The sequence below is a fragment of the Lagopus leucura genome, unplaced genomic scaffold (genome assembly GCF_019238085.1).
Source record: "Lagopus leucura isolate 7727_CA_CO unplaced genomic scaffold, USGS_WTPT01 Super-Scaffold_100036, whole genome shotgun sequence".
NCBI lineage: Eukaryota > Metazoa > Chordata > Aves > Galliformes > Phasianidae > Lagopus > Lagopus leucura.
In genome coordinates this window covers 3,033,989-3,054,609 of record NW_024962285.1, presented here as the reverse complement: position 1 = coordinate 3,054,609, position 20,621 = coordinate 3,033,989, and the positions used below count along the sequence as shown (strand labels likewise).

Genomic DNA, 20,621 nt, shown 5'->3' with positions numbered 1-20,621 from the left:
TGGATGGATGGATGGATGGATGGATGGATGGATGGATGGATGGATGGAGAGCAGCCTTGTAGAAAAGGGCAAAAACCTGAATATGAGCTGGTGATGTCTTCTTACAGCCTGAAAGGCCAGCTGTGTCCTAGGCTGTGCCAAAAGAAGGAAGAACAGCAGATCAAGGGAGGTAATTCTCACCTGTCAGTTCTGTCCTTGTGACACCCTACCTTGAGTACTGCATCCCAGCCTGGAGCCCCCAACACATGAAGGATGCAGAACTGTTAGAGTGGTGGGACCAGGGGGCTTGAGCCCCTCTCCTGTGAGGAAGGGTTGAGGGAGTTGGCTGTAGATGACAGGGTTCTCGGGAGACCTCTTTAAAGTCTTTCAGCACAGGGCTGACAGGAAAGATGGAGATGGACTCGTCATCATAGAGCGTAGTGACAGGGCAGGGACAGTTTTTATGATTGTGAAGGGAAGTTTAGATTACATTCTTAATTCTTTTGTTGGACAGTAGTGAAACAGTGGAACAGATTGCCCAGAGAAGCTGCGGGTGCATGGAAAGTTGGAAATTAGGTGGAAATTTGAGCAACCTGGTCTAGACAGAGGTGTCCCTACTTACAGCAGTGGGGCTGAAGGGTAATTGGAACTAGATGGTATTTAATGTCTCTTCCAAGCCAAGCCATTCTATAGTTCTAATTAAAAAGAACATAGTTTGTGGTTATGAAATTAGGTACAAGGCAAATTATAACCCTTACACTCTCCTGAGCTTTTTCAGAAATGCCATTTTTAAAACTTCAGCTTTTGATATTGAGAATCAAGACGGAAATGATCAGCAGAATGCAAGGCTGATTTCATCTTTCAGGGGAAGAACTGAACGTGGGAACCACAGTTAGGTGACAGCAGACTTTATAGCCAACCAAACTTCATGCCATGCTGTTGGTGGTGCACGAACCTGTGGACAACATTAGTACATAATAGGTAAATTCTCAAAGATTTGGGGAAATTTGAGTATGTATATTTTTCGTATCCTCTTTTTTTCATCTACCTTTGTAGCTCTTTTAATCCACATTCTTTGCTATGCCCACTGTCTTTGAGATCATGAACTCAACCAGGGCATGGTCGCTACAGCTCAGACTGCCTCCCAGCTTAACTGCTTTGATAATCTCCTCTGCATTTATAAGCATCAGGTCCAGTAATGTTTCTGGCTGGTCTGTCCAGTACCTGCACCAGGAAGTTATTCTTGATGGACACCAGAAGTCTCCTGGATTGCTTGTAGTAATTTTAACAGCAGGTGTATAGGTAGTTGAAATCCCCCATCAAGGTGAGACCTTGCAAGCACAACACCTCTTGATGCATTCCATCTGAAGTCAAAGTTCTCGTTTTATTGAAGATATATCCTATAAAATCCTAGATCATGGCATGTAAAACCTTGGGCATGCCACCATCCACACAGCCATTCATTGTACTGGTCCTTTCTCCTCCTGCCCAGATCCCAGTCTCCAACCAGGAGGATCAACTACCTGCACTCCTAATCCCTTCAACAAATCCCTAACAGACATAATGATTTTTTATATTCTTTAATTTTCTAGTTGCAGTCTCATGTGACCCAACTTGAAAGACCAGCAGTGGAAAGTAATCATTTGGCTTTATCATAGCTGTTATTCTCCTCCTTATACTGTGGATGCAGGTCCCTGACTGACGAATTATTCTTTTTTTTTTTGTTTTTCCCCTCCTAAATTCTGTGGGTTTTGGCTTACAGCTGCCAGTATAACACTTTGGAAACATTTGGACAGGCCTTTATTGAAACTCAGGTACCACCAACTTGAGAATTACAGGGCTTATGGCCAGACTGTCTTTTCGTCTTGTCTCCTAGATCATAGAGTGACAGCAGGGCTGATCAGCAGCCATTTCTGCACTCTCCTGATCCTGACATATTTCTTTTTCAAGGTCTATATTGACATTTGGATAGATTTGTGTTAAAAAATCGCTTTCTTTGTAATCCTCAAGTCACAGTTGATCCCCATGCATTTTGTAGTCTGTAAGACCATGGCATGTTTAAACCACTGTGGTCAGTAAGGAATTGAGAGTGCTTATGGCAAAGCAATATTTTGTTCCAAAATTACTGCTATATATTGTATTGTCAACTGCAGTCAGTCAGCTGGAAGGAGCTGTTTGCAGTCAGTAACCAAGAAGCACTTAAAAAAAATTCAGGATTCTGGGATTTTATGAAGCAATCAGTGTAAATTGTCTTTCATTAATTTCCTTAGGTGATATGAATGATCATAATCTTAATTGCAGTTTAAGCATAATTTCGTTTTTCATTCCGTGAGTTTTGAATATGCACCTCTGTCAGTGTTTAATTTGTCTTGTTTTGTGAAAACATACTGCTTGTGAAATGCACTCAAATTATACAGGATGGTACAAATACTAAGGAGATGATGCCACGCTGCCATTTAGCAGAAGCGTAGAAAATGCAGTACTTTCTAATAATGTGTACGATTGCCATCAGAATAATGGCCTGTGAGACTGCTTCTGGTATGGCTTCAGAATGTTGAAGGATTTTTCAGGGAGCTTTTGGGTAAGAGTTTTCAGCGTGATGATTTATAGATTCATTTTGATGCTGAGCTTCACCTCTCCAGCTTCTTGTTTTGTCGCAGCCTCTTTGTATCACCAAATACCTGTTTGCAGATTGTATTTTTAATTCATCTATAAGGAATTCATGCTCAGTCGGTATCTGAAAAAGAAATTAGATCTGATAGCATGGTTTTACTGTTTAGATTATGCCATGGCATCCAGGCAAGATTTCACAGAAAAAAATGATAATTTTGGCTAAGCACTTGCAATTCCTTCTCATTATCTGTAACTAATACAGTAGCAATCTTTTTACATATATACTGGCTTTCTTCTGAGAGAATGGACCATGCAACTATGGTGCAAAGCGAGCCTACCAACTGTATTTTACACAGTTTTTATCAGTTGATGGGAATCTAGCACATCCTGTTTATGTGACTATTGCATTTTGATCCTACAGCACGAGTCCAAGAGCTAGGTGATGCTCTGAATGGTGCCTGGAGGCATAACTGACTAATAGCAGCAATCTTTTTTTCTCCAACAGCTCTTGACTCTCTCTCTCTATTCAGTCCTACCTTGCCATTTATGGATGTTTTGTGCTCTTTGAAATACTTCTTGCACTGTTTAAAAATCGTTAATCAGAACTCCAGCTGCAGCACTTTTAAGCTGTTCATGGTAGGCAATCAAACTGTCAGTGAAGTCTTTAGATCTCTAGATTGGCAGTTGATTCAGCAGCCTTGTCACATGTGAATTTCACTGTCCTTCTAGCAAGTCATATAGGTAATCTTGTTGGCTGCTGTTTCTACACTTGCCTGTGCATCCAATTCCACGTCTTTGATAGGTGAAAAAAGTGGATTCCTAAAATATATGATCACCATCTTCCAGAGGTTTTAGATCTTTGGATCCAGTCCCTGCAAAAAATATGCAAAGAAACAGTTCTCATGGATGGGCTGAAATTTTATTCCTCACCAAGTCTTCGGCTAAAGGATAGTGATTAGTTATTACCCAGAGTCACTCTTTGTGTGAGGTAAGCTCTATAAGGAGGTAAGATCCACAATGTTTGACAAGGTAAAACTAAAATCACCTGTTGTAGCTAGTGGATAGCACTGTGCATAGCTAGTGGAAGTAATTATGTTGATAAATGGTGTCCTGTAGCTGAGAATTTATCAAACGATGTTCATTTGATGCTCTCTGTATCTACTGTAGTTTCCATGGAAATAGATGGGAGGCATTACTTTTGAAGCATCTTACATCCTTTGTTCATATGATGAGATGTTTTAAGATAAAAAGTCTTTTCTTGCATGTAGAACCATTGAAGGGTGGACCTCAGAAGTTCAGAAGAAAAGATATCCCCAGGAAAAAAAGGCATGTAAATGCATTCCAGTTGTGCAGGATCCTAAAGTTTCATTCATGCCTGCACCAAATGTAGCAGTGGTTGAAAGGCTTGCAGGTCTTGCACTGTAATTAGTTTGCTTCAGCATTTCAAGCTGTCAATACAGAAGGTTTGAACAATTCCTGGAGAAACACTGAAACACAAAATGCTTTGTATTTTTACTCAAATTCTTACTGATACAGAGATGCAACTTGTTCAGTTGTTGTCCCATCTTGAAGTATCAGGCTATGTTCTTGCACTTTGTATTTTAAATCTCTGTAGATTTCTGCTTTTGCAAAACCAGTACCACCAAAACTGAAGTACAGCATTCACCAGCTTGAGAGCTGGATTACCAGCTGTTGATTTAACTGTTGGAACTGCACTTTCCTTAAAGACCCAGTGATCCCACCCTGCTTTTGCCTCACAGATTTCTAGCTGGTTTATCTGCTTATTTGTAAGATAAACAAACGAGTCCAAATAGAAGTGATTTCCCTGTGCAGTGACGCGTTAATCCTTTAAAATTAATGATTCCAAGCATATTAGACTATTCTCATTAAAGCAAGTGGAGAGCAAATTAGCTAATTCATTCCTCTGCATAGGGCTATAGAACTCTTCAGTGTTCAGCAGTCACTCTTCCCATTCTTGAAAACTCATGGCATCTCCCTTTGAGTATGTATTTAACTGTTAATTCTTTTATTCACAAGTAGGACAATAGAGTTCCTCTTAATTTGCTTTTTCTGAAGAATGCTGTCACATTAGATTTCAGCCAAAGTACCTGGCCAGCTTAAACAGTATGTGACTGGTTTGTCAATCTCTATATAATTACTCAAAGGAGAAGGTAAGTTTTTCTCTTTTAGGATAAATTTTGCTTGTAGGTGAAGGGCAAGCCACGTGATCCAATGTTTGTGTTAAGTCCCAATACCTGCAACTGGCAGAGCAGCAAAGAGAGGTGGTATGAATGTTTCAAGGCTCTGCAGCCTCAGCTCAGCGCTGTCACTCAAGCAGACACTGTAGTTGTAAAGAGTCTATTCATCCATACCTGTGACGTTGCAGACCAGCAAAGGGAGAGGAAGGTACACAACTAAAAGAGGTGCAGATGCCCTATGTGAGATGCATCATTTTGAAGTATTTGAGGGTATAGATGTTTTAATAAATTTTGAAACAATTATCTCCCTCTTGCCCTCTCTTCCCCAGTAGATAATGTGTCAGTTTTGACTGCTCATCTGAATTTTGCAGCCCATGTGATAAAGTATGGTTGCTTTTACGTGATAAGCTGCTGATACCTGACTGACAAAATAAAGGATCGCTTACCTTGAAGATGACTTTTTAGTGCGTTGCACTAAGTGAAGAGGAAGAATATTAGCTTTTCAATATCTGTTTTGTCTCCTGATGGTTGCCTAAAGTGAACTTGAGCTAGTTCAGTCTCCCTTACTTTCTCACTTTCGTTAGGAAAAAAAGTGCAAAAGAACAGACAGTCGCTTTAGAGAAAAGAGCTTATGAATCACGAAGAAGAAAGACAAAGCAATTTACTGTGCATACATACACATACGATTTGAATAACTGTAACATCCCAGAGTAATGGAAGACTTACTGTGGGGCTGAGATACAAGATCTATCTCTATCTCAGGCACTGTTGGAGATTTTCTTCTGTTGTATAAATAAAGGCTGGACTTGATGCCTGCCATTTAGCCAGTGGGGAAGAAGCCGTTCCCTTCACCATCGTATTCTTTTTTGTTCATTTAAGGTAAACTTCCTACTGCATATAAAAACTGTCCTTATACATATAAAACTGTGTACTTATAAAACTGTGTTTTGTCACAGTTGAAATTAATTTTCTGTTTTCCTGTCATATCTGCATAGAGTTCTTGTTCCTTTTCCCCTTTACTAGCACCTTACTTATGCCCTAAAAAGAAAGAAGTGCAGCTTTTTTAGACTTGAAATTGAAAGTCAGTATTAGAAACAAGCTATATCAGTATTGATTCACATCAGTTTAATCTGATCAGAGTATTTTAGCACAAGCACTGCAGTTTTCTCTGTTAAATCCTACATAAAGAAGAATATGTTTATATTAAAAACCACCTCTTCACGAAAAGGAGGAGAAAAGTCATGTTAAATTTCATAGTAGCTTGTATTCCCAGGACATTTATTTCCCTTGTTTTTATATTTTTCTTTTAAATTCAAAACCTCTTGCAGTCAGCAGACACAGTCTTAGCATTTTCCCCATTTTAAAGGGGCAGATAAGAAAAATATGAAAACGTTGTTTAAAATGTTTCTTAACTTCTTAAATTACAAGTGTAGCTATTAAAGACTAGCCCATATGTTATACTTTTAAACCATACTGTAATCAGTACAGACGAGTCTTTAACCAAGATGTAAGCTTTCATTGTTCTTGAGTGACATATTATCTTACACACAACTTTAAACATCATTTTATAAAGTCCTTCTTAAAGGCAAAATAGCATTTGCAAGCTGCCCTGTAACACGTTTCCGTCTTAGAAAGTCGTGTTAAAAAAAGTGAAAGTCTTGTTTAAATATTAATCTCACTTCTGTGCTTGTGAGGAGGTTGCACGGTATAACATCAGTTTTTATTCCTTGCTTTATCTTTCCAGTTGTGTGTCGTGCAGCGTTGCCTGCAAAGGGACAGGTCTAATTAGTTTGGAGTTAAATAGGTTTGTTTTAAGAGAAAAATATGAAAAATATCTTGGCTTTATATTCACCAAGACCTTTGCAGCCAGCCTGAGTTTTGTGCTCCAGCCATCTATAGAATAATCCAGACCTTGTGCACTATTTCTCATACTGCTTGACACAGTTTAAGGTAATCTGTATGAGCTGTAATTCAATAGCCCAGAGACATGATGAAAATAAAAAAGAATTTAATATCCTCTTTCAAATTGCTTATGTTAGCCAAAACTTTTTTCTTCCTTTCCTGAGAGGGTAATCCCTCTGTATTTATATTAATATTCTGGCTTTGAAAGAAACATTGGTTACTGGTTTGATTTAATCTTCAGTGTATGTGGAAACACTTACAAAGCACTTGGACTACTTTCTATCCATAGTAGCCTGTCCAGTTTTCTTTGTAAGCAGTAAGAATTCACACCACACCACTGTATCAAGCTACTAATAATTTTTCAGAAAAGCGATGAAGTAATGAAATTTGATTGCATGAAATCCAAACTGCAAATTTTTGCTGCTTAAGCCACCTGTAAATCTTAGTGACAAACTGGAAAAGAGGTTTTTTTTTGGTGGATTGTTTTATGATGAAGTGTTTGTTTCCTTGTTGTCCAGTGGAACAATCACAGCATCTTCCATTTTGGTCTGTTATGCTGCAGAGAAAAGAAGGCAAAACATCAATGTTTGTTATTTCTAAGCTGCCATTAATAAAAAGTGAGTCTTGATTTTAGAGCCATAATCAGAGAAGACCGTTCTGTCATTATACTTAGGTTGTTCTGAAAATAAAGCCTCCTGTTTATTTCCATGTAATGTACATTGCAAAGAGCAGAATAAAAGCTATTTGATGGATCAAATTCTCAGCTACAAAACACTGTTTATCAACATAGTCACCCCCACTAACCATGCATTTTTGCCGCTGATGAACAGGAGCCTGCATAGCCATCCGGAACATTGCTTGTCCTTCACATCGCTTTCACTTCTGAACATAGCATTCACCACTGTCCTGTGCTCACATCCACCTTTTGGTCTCCATGGACGTCCAGCAAGCATTGATGAATGTCAGTGGGTGCCATTTTTTCTGCGTGGAGGAAAACCTCCACACCTTTGCTTCATCTGCATCTTCCATGTCGGATGCCATTCTGTGAGGCTGCCCCTCTGCTGCCATCTGCCACGTGGCAACAAAATGTAAAGCAATATTGGCAGGAAAGTTCAACTTCTACTGCTGTACCACCAACATCTGCCTCTGATGTCATGGGCCAACATAGAACGGGAGGCATGACATTTGGAGCAGCCCTCATATTGTTTCATATCATGTATAATATCATTTTCTGTGGAAAAGAGAAACTTTTGTATCTAAGTTGTCTGTTAAAGGCTAAAGATCTCTTCCAGTTTCTAAGTTTCTTGTGGCTTAAGAAATGCTGGTGTTAGCTTGTGTCACCTGCTGCAGATGGCCATGTCTGACCCCACTCTGATGTCAGCACATAGCCCACATTCAAGGCACTGCTCGGCTGATTGCGGCGAGGAAGAGATATTGAGGAGGAGTCATGTATTTACTTCTTAATTTTGACTACAACTGCAAAATGCGACATCACTTGAGGTAGTTTCACAGCAAAGGGCACCTCCACCACAGTGCTCTTTCTGTTCCTTGTCATTGAAAAAGAGGGAGAAAATGCAATGCAAAGGACTCCTCCAGCCTGCATCCAATGCTGCACCATGGGGATCTGCTCTGCTCAGTGCCCATGAGCTGCACAAGACAGCCTGCTCCTGCATGAGCCTGTCCTGGGCTGCAGGGCTGCTCCGTGCCTGCAGCACCTCCTGCCCTCCTGCTCTGCCCTTGGTGCCTGCAGGGTTTCTCCCTCTCACGTTCCTCGCTGCACTTTCCCAGCTGCTGTAGTGCAGCGGTTTTCCCTTCCCTCAGTCTGCTCTCCCAGCACCCAGCATCACTCACAGCTCAGTGCTGATGGTGGTGGGTCCCTTTTGGAGCCTCTGGACCTGGTCTGTCCTGAGACAGGGCAGTGCTGGGCTTTGCTCACAGAGACTTCCCCTGCAGCCCCATGCTCATGTACCTTGTTTCATAAAACTAACTACACTGCTTTATTTCTCAGAGTGCAGTGAAAATACTGGCTGACTTCATAACACAAAAAATGCATAACTTTTCAAGCAGTGCCATTCTCTGAGAGGTCTGTTCGTGATCCTCTGGAGGATGAGGCTTGTAGTTAGCATCCCTGCCCTGAATGGCTTTTCTCCCCAGTCAGCAGCTGAGGTATCGGTGCTTCTCCCAGCATAAATGACTGGGAGATCAGAGATCTGCTTGCTGACAGCCACAAATGTGCTTTTAGCAGAACAGCAACAGCAGAAAGTGTTTTGTCTTTATTTCACTACCTAACAAGATCCATATTAGTGACAGTCTAAGTGACCCATTCCATACAAAAGAATTAATGTACAAATTGTCTAATCTTGACGTTTTGAAGGTACTTAAGCAGGCTTTTTGGGAAGGGTATTTTCACATCCATTGCACTGATTTCACGAGTCTGTGTTTTCTTAGATCTTTCTTCTGGCTGCCAGTTTCTTTTATCTGGCCTCTTTTCATGTTCCTCAGTACAAACAATAGATACTTTTAGATTTTCTGGCGGTGAAGAAAGGCTTTTGTGGTAAAACAATGCAACGCTGCAGTATCTTGTTGAACCAGGTAGGCTTATGAGCTGACACTACTGAAAGATAGCAGCTTCCTCCATTCATCTAAAGTCTTCTTAGATGATCCTCATCTGAATGGTTATACCATATGAAATCTCCCTCAGAGAGGTTGCTGTAGAAGTGGATACAGAGCACAGTAATGTAAGCTTCCTCTCACGGACGCAGGCTCGTGGGCAGGTCACTGAGCAGTTTGGATCACAGCATGAGCTTTCACTAAGTCCAGCTTTTTTCATGCCCATCATTAGAAGCGTGTCTGTTATGAACGTGAGAGTTTAGAACCTTGTTGTTAATCATGCCAGCTACTAGCAAACAATGCAGTCTGCAATGCTGAGCTGCTCTCCTTGATGTAGAAGTTCTGGCTGTCGTGTATCTATACACCATCAAGTCTATCTCGATCTGCAGTTGATGCTCTGAGGCTGAGCTTCATTGTCCTCAAATACTTCTCCAGGTTGCAGCTGTTGTTTTTTGAGTCTCTAATCTAAGTCTTCAGGTGTTAATGTTAGACTAGCACTGCACTTAATCTACACTGTTTTCCTTGCAGTGCTCGTGAACATATGTTTATATGCCTTTATATCTGTGGTAAGTTATGCAGCAGAATAATAGAGCAAATAATTTCTTCTCAGGAATAAAAAGAGATAATGGTGAAAGCAGAGTTCTGAATAAATAAGAGAATTCTATTCTGGTTGTTCCAAACTTGACACTGTCTAAGCAATATGCAGCAGTGAGCGCGTGTCTTTCCAAAGGCTGTTTTTTCCATTAGTGGAAGAAAACAACAGTTTTTAAATACATCTTGTCTCGGACATAATATTTGGCAAATATACCTTCTTATGTTTCTCTTGAATCCTGAAATTACAGCGATATGTTTGTGCAAACAGATGCTTTATGCTGCCCCGTGATTAATCCTAGGCGAGGACCACTATACACTATAGACATACATATGATCTCCAAAAAAGGGAAAAACATCTGAGGGTATATATATAAAATACAGAGCAGACAGAAGGAAGTCAAACTTTCCACACATCTTCCATGAGCCATTTTTCATTCCTAGAGCAGAAAGGGACGTACCAGGAAAAAGACTTTTGTGATGAGATTGCACTGATACGCATAACACCTGTTTTCCCCAAAATATGTTTGAGTTTACTGTGGTGTTTTTGTAGAAGAATTTTTTTCATATAATCTCTGCATAGAAATGACAAGTCTACAAGCCTAAGTTTTTGGTCTGAAGAGATTTTCCACAAAGAAGCATTTTAAAAGAGCAGCCAGCATAACTGGATGTTATTAATAGGAATGTGAATTCCTATAGATTCCAGACAGAGCAGCACTTTGCCTGGATACAGCTGTTTGGAACAAGGAAGAAAGCTTCCTATCTCTCTGTTCTCTAACAGTCTGATATTTTTTCTGACTGACTGTGTTGAGGTGAACACTGTAGTCATTTTTTCCCACAGGATTTTACCTCGAGGACTGTGCAGCAGTGCAGCCAGTCATCAGGAGATGTCTGTGTGTGGTGGGAGGGAGAACGGAAGTGCAAACGTGTGGCATTTCTTGTTGCTGTTTAGGTGTATGAAAGGTCTTCTGCAGGTCTCCACATTCCTGCAGTTTGTTACTGGTCTGTGTGATGCATTTTTTCTAGGTGCTTTCCATGAATGCGTGCTTAGATGCACTCGTGTCTGCTGGAGTAAGGTTATCTGTGTGTTTCTCCAAACCACTCATTTCCTGTAACACTTGATGAGATGTCAAGAATCAGCGCAGAGCTTCATGTAGGGAGCTTAAAAAGACATTGAGAGGGGAGGGAAGGGCATCCTGAGGATGCTGCTGCTTTTGACCTTCATAAACGCCACGAGGAATCTGATTTATTTGTGCTTATTTGAAAAAGAAATACTGCTTTCAAGGGGAGAATGCTGTATGTGAACAGACTACATGTTCAAGAAAAGAGATGGTTAGTATGAAAGATGCTCTGTTTTGTAATAGTTACACACTGAGACTTGAAAATGCATGTAATTCAGTAAAGCATGCTTTTCTTTTGCTACAATTGACATTGCAGATGGAAATAACCTTGGAAGAAGAATAAAGTTTGAAGTTCACATTTTTTGTGATTGTGAAGGAGTGCAATTTTGAAAACATGTTGGAATTTAACTTCCAGTGTTCTGCTATATCCCTTATCTAAACTACATTTATCAATTGCAGTAGGAGTGTAAAGTAGTTTTAATTTCTGTTTCTTTTATGCAGAGAGTCAAGGAATAGGTGTGCTTTCAGGTCTGTTTTAACGCATCTGTTTTTCTTACCTTGCTACAATTCATCTTTCTGACTGAGCAGCTTAATCTGGCTGATAAATTCTGTGAGATACAACTTATGACCCTCTTTCCATCTGTATGTGCCTAAGCAAATGCATCATTCTCCAGGGTACAAGAAAATTTAAAGGAATTCTGAACTAATGCAGTGCAGATGCTGATACGTCCACAGGGAAACACGGACTACTAAGAATCAACAGGGGTGCTTATGCATATGAATTCGGCTGTAAAAAGCTTAGTTGAATTATCTATCTTCTTCTGTTGCATCTGGGACATTAAGGATGTCTAATGAAAATAAATTGGACAATGAAAAGCAAATATGAAAATATTAATCTGTTGAACATAGATTCTAAGTGGCCCAAGATAGTATTGAAGGTTGTATTAAATATGGAGATGGAGATATGTTTTGCTTCAGCTTGCTACTATTAACAAAGTTGAATGTACCGTGATTTTTTTTACATGTGCTCAGTGAGAGAGCATTATCATTGTCAGTAGACATTTAGATGTGCACCAGCCTGTCCCTCCATCTGTTTGCTTCAGAATACTTGGCATTTATTTTTCAATGTAGTAAAGCTTTGCAGTTGAGAATTATGATAGCAATATCAGTTTTTCACATTCCAGTTAGCTTCCAAACCAGAAGTTTGCCTTTTTTTATAACTCCTAATGCCTTGCTGCATGTATTGCATGAGGTGGGAGAATTAAGTGTGTAGGATATGGCTGGGCAATAAAAAAGACTGCAAAACACTGTCATTAGTAATAAGACCTTTTGGAGTATTACATTAAAATAGAAGTACGTAGAGCATTAGATTAAAAAGCAAGCAAACGAACAAAGCAAAAAACCCACACTTTGATTTTAACCAGGCATTTGCCTCTTTTTTTTCTGAGAATTGTTTGTGCAAGGTTTCCACTGAAACATTTTCTGTCAAGAAACTATTCTTTTTTAACATGAATTGTTAGCCAAGGCAATGTGGAGTGTCTGTTGGACATCTTAGGTACTTCGTCATTTTGTCCTGGTGATTTTGTTCAGCTAAGAATTTACCAAATGGTCTGGTGGTGGTTGTAGAATTATCTCTACATTCACAACGACTGCTTTGGATAGGGCAGTATATGAATGTTGAGAGGGAGCAGGAAGTTTTCATCTTCCTTTTCTTTGTGTCTCCACTGATGCCTCTCACCTCTTTCTCCTCACTGTTCCTGACAAGGAAACTTGGTTTCGGACAGCTGTTTTAGAGACAGGTGAAAATGTTGTGCATTTTGAAATTATATCAGAAAATAAATGAGAAGATCAATGAGAGGAGAAAACAATCCTATCAGTTAAGCTTATTAGTTTCATGGGTAGTCTCAGGGGGCTGTAAATTGGTACATTCCTGGGATGAGATAAGAGGTAGAAAGAAATTATATTCCATCTAGATGTCAAAAGGCAAAGTGGCACTAGAATTTAATTTTAACACTAAGAAGTAGTCAGTAGTGATATGTGGCCAAATGTATTAGGTCATACATTTCAGAAAACGATACTACCATGTTCCCTGCAATGGGCTCAGACTGAAGCAAAGATTTGTCACGGATGATGTCCGCCATTCACGCAGCAGTAGTCAATGCAGTGCTCTGTGAACATAACTGCAACTTTATTTAGTTGAAGCTGCAGATCAGCTAACTTGGTAGCTGTGCTACTTGAGCATATTGCTCCAGTGCTGTCCCTGCACCACTGTTCTTGGTTATTGAATCAGACAAAAAGCTTATCTCCGCAATTAACATTCAGCATTTAAGTTCGTAAAGAAGAATCTCTCCTCAAGTATGTTTCTTTGATGCTATGAAGCTGACATCTTCAGAAGTAAAACTCAGAACTAGGAGATGAGACTTTTACTGCCACAAAGTTTGGGATGTAATGTATTAGAGTCACTGAGAGTGACAGTAGGAATAAAGTCTGCTTCTTTCACAGTAAGATAATAGCAAAAATAAAATGAGATGGCAGAAATGAGGGAAAAAATAGAGTGAAACTGATGAGTAGAGGTGTGGGGGAATACAGAAATTCATCAGGAAAAAATAAAAGTGAATGATACAGGTGATAGAAAAATAAGTTAGACATCCAGGAAATTACAGTTTTCTTATGTATATTCTGAGAAACACATAATAGGTCATACACAGAATCTGAAAACCTGCATATTTAGATAAAAGAAGGCAGTTTAGCTACACTTTTCATAAATAGGCTGAGACTCATCTGCACACAGACATTTAATTAAGTCAGTACACTGAAAGTGATGTTTTCATCTTGCATTTTAGTTATGGATGAAAAAAAATAGCATTTGGTAGTTTTTGTATCTTTATCTGAGCAAAATTTCTTGCGGTAGATTAGGAATTTACCTATGCTAAGTTCCTTAGTAATAACCTAGATATGTAATCATTCTAAGCACATATTTCTGAAGAAGTACAGAACTGCATTGTAACCTAGTCCTCAAGCACAGGCGCAGGCGGAATTAAGCTTAGTAAGGAATGTGGAAAACAACAAGAAGAACTTCTTTAGATACAGAAGGCAAAGAGCCAGGCAGAGGAGAGGGTAACCCCCACATCAGTAAGTTAAAAGGGGGAGCTGGCCTGCTCAGATATGGAAAAGGCTGAGGTACGTAATGAATTCGTTGCCTGGATCGTCAGTCAGTCAGTCTTCCCACACTTGTCGTGTCCCTGAACTTCCAAATGGTGAAGCAGAATTCTTCATGAGTAAGAGCAGAACAAATCTGAGACCACCTCATAGGGCTGAATGTATACAACTCTATTGGGCTGGATGGCATGCATCTCAGGGTCCCGAAGGAGCTGGCTGATGTGGTTGCCAAGGCACTCTCCATAATATTTGAAAAGTTGTGTCTGGAGAAAGGGAAACATTACTCCCACTTTCAAAAAAAGGGAGAAAGGAAGACCTGGGGAACTATAGGCTGGTGAGCCTCATGTCTAAGCCTGGAAAGATCCTGGAGTGTGTCCTCCTGGAAGGCAAATGCAAGATGAGGAGGTGATCTGAGACAGCTAGCACAGCTTCACCACGGGCAGATCATGTCTGACCAATCTGGTGGTGTGCTGTGATGGAGCGGTGGCATTGGTCAAAGGAAGGGCCGCTGATGCTGTATACTTGGACTTATGCAAGGTCCTGCTCCACACCCTTATGTCTAAATTGCCAGAGTTGTTGTCAGTGAATATATGTTCAAGTAGAAGCCAGTCACAAGTGGTGCCTGCCAGGGGTCTGTCGTGGGAACAGTGCTCTTCTACGTTTTTATCAGTGACATCGACAGCGGAACTGAGTGTATCCTCCACAACTGTACTGATGACACCTTGCTGAGTGATGCTTTAGACACAACAGAAGGAAGGGATGCCATCTAGAGGAACCTGGACAGGCCCAGAATGCGGGCCATGAGAATCTAAAGAGGTTCAACAAGGCCAAGATGTTGTGTTTGGGTCATGGCAATCACAGGCGTGTAATGTACAGACAGGGAGAAGAACTCCTTGAGAGCAGGAGATAAGGACTTCTGGGTCTTGATGGACGAAAAGCTGGATGTGAGCCAGCGGCGTGCTCTTGCAGCCCAGAGGACCAAATGTGTTCTGGGCTGTATCAAAAAGGGGGGTGGCCAGCAGGGAAAGGGAGGGGAATGCCCTTCTTTACTCTGCCCTTGTGAGGCCCCAGCTGGAGTACTCTATCTGGGCATGGGCCCTCCAGCGCAGAAAGGATGCAGAGCTGTTGTAGCAGGTCCAGAGGAGGAACATAGGGATGATCAGAGGGCTGGAGCTCCTCTCCTCTGAAGAAAGGTTAAGGGAGTTGAGGTTGTTCAGCTTGGAGAAGAAAAGGCTCCAGGGAGACCTCATTGCAGCCTTCCCTTACTTGAAGGGAGCGTATAAACGGAGGGGGACTGTCTTTCTACATGATCTGCTAGTGATAGGACAGAGGGGAATGGCTTTAATCTAAGAGATAGGAGATTTAAGTCAGATGTTAGGAAGAAATTTTTACTCAGAGAGACTGTGGATGTCCCATCTCTGGAGGCATTCAAGGACAGGATGGATGGGATCCAGTCTGATCTACTGGTTGTTAACCCGGCCCATGATGGCATCAACAAGATGATCTTTAAGATCTCCTCCAACCTAAGCCACTCTGTGTTTTAATTATAGTTGTTTATGTTCCCAGAGAGGTAAAGGAAATAAGTGATTATAGTGATAAGAGATTTATTGTAAAATAAAATAAAATAAATGGTAAGTGGGCATCTGGGCAAAAATATGGGACCACCAACCTGCTCAGACGTAAGTTTTTCTTGTAAGGACCTATCTGTGCATGCTGGTTTTGTAGTCTGCGTAGAGGCTGTAGTGAAGTAACAGTGATCTTTTGATACTTCTTCAAGGGATTAATGCTAGCAAGAAATACATATTATGAATAGAGCATTTGCAGCTGTTGCCACACTTCAGCTCTGTGCTTTGTGACACTGGTCTTTGTTGAAATTTTTACGTACAGAAACAGTCCTATTTGAGTGGAGAATTGGGTGCATGTGCATAATATGTGCCATACAATATTGCCATACCCTCTCTCCCATTGACCCACTCCAAACTCTGAAACAGACTAGCAAAAAATTACAGACTGCATGTTTTCATTTAGATCTCCTCAGACGTTCGCCTGGCACAGCCAAATGTGAGTTTTGTTTTATTCATCAGACCGCGACTGTTAAATAATAAGGGGAGAGATCATAGTCTGCTCCTATGCCTATTGATTGTTTTTGCAGTTTCAAAGTAACCTGAATTAAAGATACACTTCTTTTGTTTGCCTGCTCTAACGGGTAGCTAATACCAGTTCAGTGTGCTTAGAAAAAAATACGAAAGGCAAGCTTTTCAATGTATTTTATTATGCATGAGAAGTTGATCTTGCTTGCTGATGTAAGGTAGAACCAGAAGATGTCAGTCTTGGTGGATACATGGAGCTCGGGGAAACAAGATCTGGTGGGTCATGCTGTGCTTGGGTGAAGTGTCACACACACATCCTGCCTGTGCAGGAGTCATTGTACTGAAATCTCACTGCTGAAATTCTAGCAGCAATCTGCCAGAAACCATGGAGGAGAAACTGTGGCTTTATGGATTAGAACTGATAAACTTTAATACATTTCTTTTATCATGAACCTTCTCTTTTCAGTTTTATGTCCATTCAAATACCAAAATCTTTCAGGAGCTTCAAATGCCTAAAACTCAGACGAATCTATTTGCTATTCATGTGCTTTCTCTTCTTTCCTCTCCCCCCTTTCCCTTCTGAAGAAACCACTTGTTTGCTTTCCCTTTGTTTCTTAGCTGGTAGAATGAGTTTAAAAATGCTTTTACTTCCCTGTCACTGCATTATGCTGCTTGGAGGGAGAATCAGCTGGAATCATGGCAAAGGGAACTGCTGTTCTAGTAGTTTTATTTTGTATTCACCATACAATTCCCAGAATTGCATTGTTCTTTCCCAGAGGGTGAAGACTGGTCTCTCATGCAAATCACTGGTCCTTTTCTAGGCTTTTGTAGCCTTCCTGAAATTATTGGAAAGGATCCTTCTTTCTGCAGAGCGAGGAGAAGGGATTGCACCAGACAGGCTGGCCCCAGTCATTTTATCCCTTTCCTGTGTCCTATAGTTTGTTTTTGGAATGGGCACCAGACAGCACCTATCCTGCGTTCCCAGGACTTCTGCTGCTTTTGTGAGCTCGAGGAGCCAAATTCATCAGCTTTATTTGACTTGAGACTTGCATCAGTGTTAGAGTGCACAGAATCTGGCCCACAGCCTTGTCCGTATGCGAAAGTGTCTTCGCTAATCTAAGCAGGGTTGTTGAATAAGCATTTTTTTAATCATTTAAGTGGTACATTAGGTTGATACAAGTTCAACTAAATTAGCGGGTGTACATTTTTCCAACTAATGATGCATTGAGACTAGACAGGTCCACAAATTCAGTTTTTCACAAGTCCTTGTTAGTATTAATAGAAGCGCAACTGTGATCCTTAGAAATGCCTCCAAGCACTGGAAAGTCTAGCAACAACACAGACAATGTGCAGTAGTACTTACACATTTATTTTAAAAGAAGGGAAGTGACAAATCAGACTAGCAGGAATTAGGCTAGAAACAGCCTGGATGGATTGGTACTATGATTGAAAGTAGCAGGCATTAAACTACCTATTTCACGCAAGCAAGTTAAGCAGGATAGAGGCTTTAATTTAACCCCCACTTCTGCAGACATCAGCACACGCATGCTTATTATTATCGCCATCTGTTTTATTCACAGTCGTTTCCATCAGCTGTGATATTTTGCTTTTTTTTAGTGTTTCAGGCCTGCTTTGAAGCTATTGTGTTGTTAACTTTGGCTGAATCTGTGTGTAGCAATGTCAGCATACTGAAATTGTAACTGTTAGATTAATGAATGTAAGTTATTATTAACTCTGTGCCTAATGCACAGTATGTTAGTAGCTGTACATCACAGATTTTTCATGATGTTATTTACCAGATCTTAGATGGACTGCTGAGCAAGATGAATGTAATCCTTCATTTTTATCTGTGACTTACAAATTAGGTAACAAAATCATTTTAAACAGAAATTTTATTATTATTCTTTGCAGCAGGAGAACAGATGTATCCATGGACTCAAATTCATCACTAAAACGGAATATGCATCTTTAAGGGATGCTGTAGTGAGTGGAAGGAAAATTAACTGTTGCAAACATTATCTCATACAGCTTAAACCCACACTGGGGCTTAATGAATTTCAAAAGAAAAAAAAATGCTTATTCTTTCCTTTGTCTTCTTTTTCCTTCACAGAACCTGAAGAAATTGTTTGTGGAGTTTAGTCATCAGGAGCTGTTTGAGTTCTATAACAAGGTCTGTAGATTTTACGATACCATAGTTCCTTTGTAAACACCTTATGCTGCTCAGCAGGAAGTACTGCCTAAATGAATTAAATCTAATGAAACTGGAGGGAAAGTGGATCCAATTTTAATTAAAGCCGCTGGATTTGTTTGATCACAGAAAGCATTTTCAAGAAGACTGCATTCAAATTTGGAGTAGGCAGGCATTGGAGTCACTGTAATCGTACCTGGTGGCTAGGTCTAGAGGAGCAGCTGATGATTAACAGCAGAGAGTTCTCTGGAAGGAGCATCTCTGTCTTATGTTGAAATGCCAGGCTCGTAATCTAGTCAAAATAAACCCTTATTATTTTTTTACCTTATTATTATGCATTTGAAATTTGCAGCAAAACATCTGTCCGTGTAAAAAAGGCAGTATTTAGACAACTGTTTCTTTAAAATTTGAATATTTAAGCTGCGGCAATGCATTCTAATAGCTTTGTGTAAAAACAACCATTCATGAGTACAAGTTTTTTTGTTGCATTATGATTAGATTTAGTATGCGTAGTTGAAGACATTGGAAAGTTTTTTTTTTTTTTCTGTTTGCATGTTTCTAAATAATATCTTATGAATAGAGGTTCTTTTTTTTTCCTTTTTGTTCCTTTAAATAGCTGGAAACCATACAAGCACAGCTGGATTCCCTTACATGATGTTTTTGAAGACTTATTTCTCAACCACACTCATGCCACCTCATTATTTTGAATTGAAGATAGATTGCCAAGCTGTGTTTACTGAAGGATTCAGTGGGTTGCTTCCTGTAAAATTATATGGCTTATCTCCTCTTAAAGCAGTAACATTAGCCAAGATAAATCATTGTTAAGAGCCTGAAGATTGTAATGGACATTCTCTTATTTTCTGAGCAATTATAAGAAGTGGATTTATTTACAGAGAAAAGAAGAGAATGCTACCCTATCTCAGATTTTTGCTGTTGTTCGTTATTTGGTTAGTTGTTCTTTTTCTCTCTTAGGTGTGATACTTGATAATGAATAAAATCTATTTTTTACACATAAAAACAATGTAAGACTTTGGTAATAATTTTAGTAAGAAAATATAGTAAGAAAGTGCACAGCTGATGAAACCTCTGCCCTTTTGAATTGTTATTCTCACGATAAGTAATGCTTGCTGCAAATTTGTCAAAATAAATTTTAAATTTACGAATGGATTATGCTTGTCCTGCTTTATTATCTCTGTTATTTTAAATTTTAAATGAAAATTGCTAAATAATTGATAGTGTTCCTGATTTCAGAGTTTACTTCTGATGCCGAGAATAAATATAGCTTCTTAGCACCGCATGTGTGACAGTGAGTGAGTAAGTGAAGTGTAAGTGGGGAGAGAAAGCTTGGAATATATAGTGAAGAACACTGAAGTAGTCTCACAGCAGTATTTCTCAGCAGTTTGTTCATCCTTCCTAACGTTGTCCACCGCTGATTTTACAGGTAACAGGAAGAAATAAAGTACGTTGACTTAAATGTTAGTCATATTTTTTACCCATTAGTTTCAGATGAACGGAAGTTCACAAATAGGATGAGAAGTAAAAGTCATCTTAGTTCTTGTTTGTTGCCAGCCATTGACAGGCAGCTCCACTGCCTCACCTTGGTAATGGGCACCGTGCGACTCTTCAGGCTCACAAAAGGTGAAAAAAGAGAAAGTCTTCAGTATTAGTATGTCTCTCTTTCTTCTTGAGGAATTCTCCTTTGCTCTTGGAGAGCTGTTTGGAGCACTTTGTGTTGCTTTGTTAGAGATTGTGCTGCCTCTTTAAAACACAGGAGGAGTTTGGACTGCTTGCCTAAGCTGTGAGATATTAGAAAAGACTTAGAAGGTAAAGACAGTAACAGCCCGTGTGTGAGTGAAAGGCACCAAAGAGAAAAAAAGAGGTTTAACATGGTTCTTAATGCAAATCCCCTATGAAACTGTACCATTCTTGTCAGGCAGTGGTGTTACTCTATTGGAAACAAGAAATGAGTCGCCATTGCACAGTGACCTGTACATTTGATAAACTTGGCTGCCAAAATGCCTGACCTTCTAGAGATATAACACTCCCACTCACAGACAGCTCGTCCTCAGTCTTGCATTCAGCATGACTTGCTCTGCTCATCTCATGTGGCACCAGCTGCTACCGATGTGCAGGTGGGGACGTCCCCCCTGCACCTTCCTCAGAACTCACC

At 40.0% G+C, this 20,621-nt stretch overlaps 1 protein-coding gene across 1 annotated transcript in view; it reads left to right on the top strand.

Moving 5' to 3' along the window:
• The window catches only part of COMMD10 (COMM domain containing 10), a 98,172-nt gene extending 78,554 nt beyond the window's left edge, over positions 1 to 19,618 (top strand). Inside the window, exons 6-7 of the mRNA XM_042882890.1 lie at positions 18,374 to 18,433; positions 19,068 to 19,618. Of these exons, the coding sequence (XP_042738824.1) occupies positions 18,374 to 18,433; positions 19,068 to 19,106 (99 nt within the window). The 3' untranslated portion in view covers positions 19,107 to 19,618. The remainder of the gene's footprint in view (positions 1 to 18,373; positions 18,434 to 19,067) is intronic.
• The last annotated feature ends 1,003 nt before the right edge of the window (positions 19,619 to 20,621 follow it).